The sequence below is a fragment of the Rhea pennata genome, chromosome 3 (genome assembly GCF_028389875.1).
Source record: "Rhea pennata isolate bPtePen1 chromosome 3, bPtePen1.pri, whole genome shotgun sequence".
NCBI classification, from domain to species: Eukaryota; Metazoa; Chordata; class Aves; order Rheiformes; family Rheidae; genus Rhea; species Rhea pennata.
In genome coordinates, this window is record NC_084665.1 from 17,752,891 (window position 1) to 17,759,810 (window position 6,920).

General features: G+C 45.3%; 1 protein-coding gene across 2 annotated transcripts in view; it reads right to left on the reverse strand.

The window, feature by feature from the left end:
- Window positions 1-5,040, reverse strand: part of PPP1R21 (protein phosphatase 1 regulatory subunit 21) — a 31,875-nt gene extending 26,835 nt beyond the window's left edge. For both annotated transcript variants that reach the window (XM_062571708.1, XM_062571707.1), the window contains exons 1-3: window positions 4,965-5,040; window positions 2,062-2,130; window positions 1,527-1,673 (exon numbers count right to left, since the gene is read on the reverse strand). In XM_062571708.1, the coding sequence (XP_062427692.1) occupies window positions 1,527-1,673; window positions 2,062-2,130; window positions 4,965-5,024 (276 nt within the window). In that variant the 5' untranslated portion in view covers window positions 5,025-5,040. The remainder of the gene's footprint in view (window positions 1-1,526; window positions 1,674-2,061; window positions 2,131-4,964) is intronic.
- Window positions 5,041-6,920: the final 1,880 nt, after the last annotated feature.

Here is a 6,920-nt window from a genome sequence, read left to right on the forward strand (position 1 = left end):
TTGCCTGCTAAGTTCCCTGGGAATACAGAACTCCCTGCTAACAGTTCTTCATTTTTCACCCTTTTCATTCAAAGGGCTCACAGACCACTAATGAATCCCATGCAGACAGCTGCTCTGCCATTCTGCTGAACTAAGGCAGTACCAGCACTGAACAAAAACGATGACCCTTTATATTTAAACTTAACGCTGAACTTCAATTGCCTGGAATAACTGGCACAGTTAAGTAAACTGCACTTTTTGATGCCAGCCTGTAATCTGGATCACTTGAGACATGGGCACATATTCCATTCATTCTAGAAGGACTGCAATCTGACACAGATCATCCATCAAAAGCTTAATCTCAACAGTTGTAGATATGGTTTAGATCTCATGTCACTGGGAGACCAAGTAAAGGTGGTATTGAATCTAGTAAGAGTGTTCAGTAACACATACTTGCTGAAAAGGGCTCTATATATAGAACTAAAGGGAGTATACTTATAAAGTAGTATAGATACTCCTTGAAATAATACAAAATTAGGTCTTCTCACATTTGAGCAAGAAAATTCACTGGCAAGGGTCTGTAAAGCTACTCAAGTCAAAATGAGGTTCTTCAAAATTTGGGAATATGCCTAGTGAAGCTGTAAGTTATACAACATGAATTAAAAGATCAGAAAGGCCAAGATGCACTTTGAAAGTAAATCTATTAAGATGAATGAGTAATATTAGTCAGAGGTACTACGCTTGCCAAGGAAGTGGATAATCTGAAAAAAGAAAGGTACAGAAATTCTGGAAACAATTAAAGAAGATAAGCATATTTCTAATTAATTGAATAATATCTTTACGGAGTTTTGGGAGATGTCAAAAAAAAAGAACAGATCACAGTAATTAAGAGGAGGGTTCTTCATAAGAGAGAGGTATCAAATGATGCTTGAGAAATTTATTGAAGTCCAGATGGAACATCCTTGGGAAATCTGATATTACTAAAGAGGAAGTGGCCGAGCTGAGACATCTGAAGAACATGGCAAGCTAAGTTTAATCTCAGCGCTCTAATTATTCTACCATTTTGAAACAAAGAAGTGCTAGGTGAAAATTTAAACTTCAAAGCATTTGACAAGATTCAGTTAAGAGCCTATTGGAAAAGCTACAGTCACAGAATGAAGAGCTACGTACTGACATCAAAATTACAAAGCAATGAAAGGAGAGGCGGATAAGAAAGTCAATTTTCTTCACAGCAGTGGATTAATCAGAAAGCTCCAAGATCTTCTCTAGTTGCTTAAAAATTTAATAAAGATCTGGAAAGGGATATACTAATTCAGTGTCAATTAGTTCTCATACTAGGAAGACCAGACCTATTTAGCATACAATATAGGTATCAACATCTGTTTTGTTGATATTTTCAGTAACATTTTATCAGTTACAAGTTGCAGCAAGAACACTTAGCTCAAGCCTTGACACAAAGTAACTGCTGCTATAAATCAAGGTAAAATAGTGACAGGTAAGGAAGAGTCACTTCCTTAAAAAAAAAGTTGTTTGCCTTTAGCATATACCTTATTCTTCTTGCCCCTAGCTTCACTTAAAGCAAGTTCATCTTGGAGCAGTTCCACTCGCTTGGCAAGCTGCTGATTCCGAAAGGTCAAACTGTCCATTTCCTGTTGCAGTTTTCTCAGTGATTGATCCTTCATCTTCAGTTGCTCCTGAGGGAGCAAAGAGTTTTAAAATTAAACTTTTGTACACTTAAAACAACAACCTCAAAACCTTCGTTGTTCAGTATTTTATCACTGAAGAGGCAAAAAGTATTGCTTTTAAACTAAAAGACTGACTTCATTTCCTTGACATGCCCATAGACCATGCTTGATCAGGTACTTCATCCTATAAATCAATCATCAAGCAGCAACCTTTCATGTTTACAAAGTAAACACTTACAAAGAACAACAAACACAGTAACTGCAGAGCAAGAATTCTTACTAAATCATTTTTCACTGTTCTTTTAATCACCATTCTTTGAATAATAAAAAACAACCTCTCATTTACCTATTTTGTCAAGACTTAATATAACTGCAGTTAACAGTCTCTACACATTACCTTCAGAGAAGCAGAGTTTGCTTGTTCATCTACAACCCCCTTTTTCAGCACCTGGTTCTGAGCTCGAAGCTGAAAAATAAGAGATGCAGATAACTATGTAAGACAAAAGAATAAACAAAAAACACTCACTAGGAAAGACATTTGCATGCATAAAACATATCTTTTCTTAAAGAGATCAGATCTGTGTCCCTTTTTTTTTTTTTTTTTTTTCTTAAGTATTCTATTCTGGAGAGTAGCAATGTTAAGTTAAAAAAAAAGCATCAAAAAAAAGCATCAAATTTGTACCCTGAATTGTTAGGGAATGAGAATTAGTTTGCCAGTTGAACCTCCTTCTCAAATAGAACATAATTCTTACTTAAGAAAAGTCTTTAATAACTTAAATATAGTTACTGTTTAAAAAAAATGTGAATAAATATGGAAAGTTAGAACTTCTTGACTAATTGAGTTCTTCCACCTATTCAGTGTTATTTCTGCCTTTCCTTCATTACCCTCAAAACTGTTCATGACTGGTTCTGGAACAAGAATATAACTCACAATAAAAAGTCAATCTGTACCAATTCAGGAAGTTAGTAATTTTCCCATTAAAACACGGTTATCAGTAACAGCAGATGACCCAGAGAAAACAGCCTGACAAAAATTTCAGGGGAAAACATAAAAAGCACACAGGAAAAAGCCCTTTTGTCTTACTTATGAAGTTCAGAAGTCTCTGATAAAATCACTAAGGTGAAACGTGTCACTAAACAAACCTATTTTCCAGCTACTTCACAGAATATCTCTAACCCTGTGCAGCAGCAATAATGCTAAGGATTCCATCTTCTCATTCCTTGATAACTGCTTGAACCCTGATTTCTTCAGCAGTAGCTTGTATTCATTTGACATGCTTGAATCCAGCTGTTGTAGATATACATTAAAAGGATTTGTATTGGGAATGGCTTGGAAATACCTCTGGTAGAAGCATAAAAGGCAAGATTTTAAATGTAAGGCAGCAATAGCTAATCTTTTCAGTTTGATGACTGAATACATTTCAAAAAGGTCAGAAGACAATTGACACTGCCTGTTAAGCACAGTTTTATGCCCTGCAGTATTCTCCCATTGGGTTGCTCAGGCATATAAAGGCAATACAAGAAACTTGCAAGAGCATCAAGGTAAAGACTTTTAACCATAAGGTGTCCTGAGCAGGAAAAAAAAGCAGTGTGGTAGTTTTCTGTGCCTTTTTCCATCACAGCTACTAATGCTGAAAAATGTCAGGTGCAAGAATGAAACGGAATGAACTAGCTCAACCATGATGCATCAAGATATCTAAGCGTGATCCATCAAAAGCCATCACAAGCTGAAGAAGCATTTTGACTATTTTTTCCATTTAGCCTGAGTGAGAGTCAGAAGTTAACTTGAATAGAAGACAAGTATTCTGAAACAAACATCCTTCTCTTGGATTGCTCTGTGAAACAAGAAAAGTGATCGTTTGCCAGGCACTTCCTTGGCGCTTCTTGAATCTATCAAGCTCTTATCGACTCCTTTTCTTAGCTTCCACAACATGACTAGCAAGTAGGCAAACAGCTTCCCAGAGCTACGCTCCTTTCTTGCCTGTATACAATAAACAGCCAGTTGAACAGCTGATCATTTGCAGGAAAAGGAGAGTTATCTGCAATGGTAATCACACAGTGAGCTGGAGCTATTCCACAAGAAGTGAGATAAGAAAAAAAAAAGCAGTTCCCAGAGAACACCAATGAAACACTGCAGGCTGAAAGTTGCAAGATAAAGTTCAAAGAAAACTTTTGGACATCATGACACTAAAGGAAAGAGAATCCAGTAGCTAGAACTTCAGAAGGTCTGCATTTCAAAGATTTGCTCAGGAATCAAGTCCCTCATTTACTTTATCTCACACCATTTTTGATCTCCAAGGTACAGCAGCTCCACTGTAAAACGGGGCAACAAATGTAAACTCTGTGGCTGAGAAAAGAACTGAACTGACTTCAGGATTTACAAGTCAACTTAGAGAAATATTTTTTTAAAGAAGTCCAAACAGTTTGGATTCTCTACAATCCTTTACAGTAGTCACAAGGAGAACAGCATTTAAAGACACATTGTTCCGTAATCTAGGGAAAGGTATCAAATACAGTCAACACCTTGTGCCAAACACTTTGTTGCGGGGATACACAAAAAACAAGTGCTGGCTTTCTTTCCCACAGCTGCAGAAGAACTATGCCACTCAAAACTAGCAGCCTTTTCTTTTTAGTGAACAACAAAATAAAGAAGAAACGTTCTAAATGAAGCATGGCTCCAGCATTTAGGAAGTCACCTGGAACATTGGAAAGAAAGAGCAAAAGCATCTGCAAATGCTCCCTTAAGCAGCTTCAGATGCAGAAAACCCTAGGATAGCTGTGGAAATACAGGAACGACACGAGGCAAAGGTGGAATCAAGCACCGTCACTTCCAAGACACTGCAGCACCCCAGCAAGCATTACTAACACCGCTGAACTCCCGTTCCCACCAGCTGAGCAAACTCCTGCCCGTGGGTGAGAGCAAGAGTAAGGGCTCCACGCCCACACCAGAGAGGGTAATCAGGCTTCCCGCCCAGCCGAGGAGGGCAGGGGCGAGGGGAGCTGCCCGCAGAGCTGGCGGCTCGTCCTCCCGCGTGCTCGGCGCTGCGCGCACGGCTGCAGGTCGCCGAGCCGGCGCTCCGCCGAACGGCACTGCCGCAGCTCCCGCCCGGGCTGCCGGGAGGAGGAGGGGACCCTCGGGCCGCCAGCACCGCGAGCCGCCGCCGCGATCAGCCTTCCCGCACGCCGGGGCCGAGCGGAAGAGCCGCTCCCGCTCCCGCTCCCCTCTCCCCGCCGCCTGCGGGGCCGCGCAAAGGCTGCAGGGGGGCGGCCACGGCTGCTCGGGCAGAGGCGCCCCAGTACCTTGGAGTACTCCTGCGCCAGCTTCTGGTACTTCCCCTGCAGCTCCGCGGCGGCCGCCATGGCGCCCCGCCCGCCGCCGGCTCGGCGCCGCCGCCCCGCGCGCCCGCTACCCGCGCACGCGCTTCCGGGTTCGGGCGGCGGCGGCGCGTGACGCCACCGCGCTGCCCCGCCCCGCGACGGGCGGGGCGCCAGGGGCGGGGCTTAGGCCGCCGGCGCCACCATCTTGACGCAACTTCCAAGATGGCGGCAGGCGAGGAAGGAAGGGAGGGCGGGGCCGAGGCCGCTCGCTGAGACCCCCCCCCCTCCCCGCCCACATGCGGAGGGGGCAGGAAGGGGGCACGTGACGTCAAAAGGGTCGTTAGCGCGGCGGCCACGGTCGCCATAGCAACGGTCACCCGCCCGGCACAGAGCGGCCCGGCCCTCGCGGCTACGGGGCGCCACCTCGCCCAAAAGGCGTCGGCGGCGTGCGGGCGTCGCGGTCTCCTGCGCCGCGAGGCACGGGGAGAGGGGCACGGGCTGGCGCGGCCGTTGGCGGCGGCGGGGGGATAAAGGGGAGAGCGGGGAAGCCGTCGCGGCGGGTTAAACGGCGCGGCGCTGTCGCTAGGGGGCGCGCCGGGGCCGCGGCTGTCGGCGCCGCAGCGGGTGTCAGCGGCAGCGGCAGGGGCAGAGCCAGGGACAGCGGCAGGGGCAGAGCCAGGGGCAGGGCGGCCGTGGCGAGCGGCGCCGGAGTGCCGCACGCTGCGCGGCAGCCGCGGCCCGGGGCGGCTGTAGTAAGGCCCACAGGAGCCAGCGCTAAGGCGTGCTCGCAGAAACGAAACAGAAGGCCGCCAAGCGTTCTCTCACGGTCCACAAGTGATCGTCGAGGTGTGGATTAGCCCTCACCAGCGCTTGGTGCTTCCCCGCACGTTGAGCCAACACCGCTGTATCGTGGTGCAGGGGAACGGGGAGAAGCAGGCGTTGCGGTGCCATTCCTTTGCTCCCCGCCTGCAGAAACCCTCTTCCCCAGCCTCCTGGGTCATTCCAGTAGCGTGCAGTCAGCTCTGTGCTTGCTGTGAGGCCCTTCCCTGCCAGCCTCTCGTTTCCAGAGCCTGCCGTTGGCTTCCCGACCATTCAGCCTTGCCCTTTGCAGACCACTGAGAGTGTGCTTATAATCTCCTATTTTATTTTGTTTTATCCTCACATTTGCCCGTTGTTTAAATGCATACACCATGAGTGCTCTTGAAGAAGAATCTGAAGGCGTTGAGGTATTTGGTCCTGCCAGATAACCACGAATGCAGGATTTTGTTTCTGAACAGGAGCAAGAAGAGTTGTGTAAGAAAAAGAATAATAAAGCAAGAATGAATATAATGATACTTTTCTGGTGTATACTGAGCATCTGTTTACTGATTCAGTTAACAACAAAGATGTTAACAACAAATTACTATTTTTGTTCAGTTTCCATGGTATTGTTTTTTTCCACTTAATTTCAGCACGATATTTTTGTAGCTTTTTCTCAGTAGTAGGTAGCACTAGAGATACAAAGTCATCTTTTTCTTACCTGCTTTTCTTTCTATGCCTTGTAAGTAAGAGTAGGTGGTAGCTGCCTATAGTGGAAGTGGAAGCTAGTCCTTGTCCACAGTCTTGAAGCTTTGATGATGTTTGCTGTTGTTTTGCTTGTCACAGCAGTGGAGTTGGCAAGAACTAAATAAGACATGATGGCTAGATTAGTAAGTATGTTTGTATCTCCGCAGGAAGTTTTAATGTTGGAGAACATGTTGCTGATCCATATTGCCAAGAACAGACACTGCACATTTTTAGGAAGTCTAAGGAGGAAAAAAAAAGCGAAATACCATTCACTATGTCACTGTGCATGCAAATGATCTTGTCACTGTTCCACATGACCAAAAGGACTTATGGTGGAATGAGCAACATTAGAATGATGATAGACTACTTATTTCCTATTCCTCCCAATCCCTT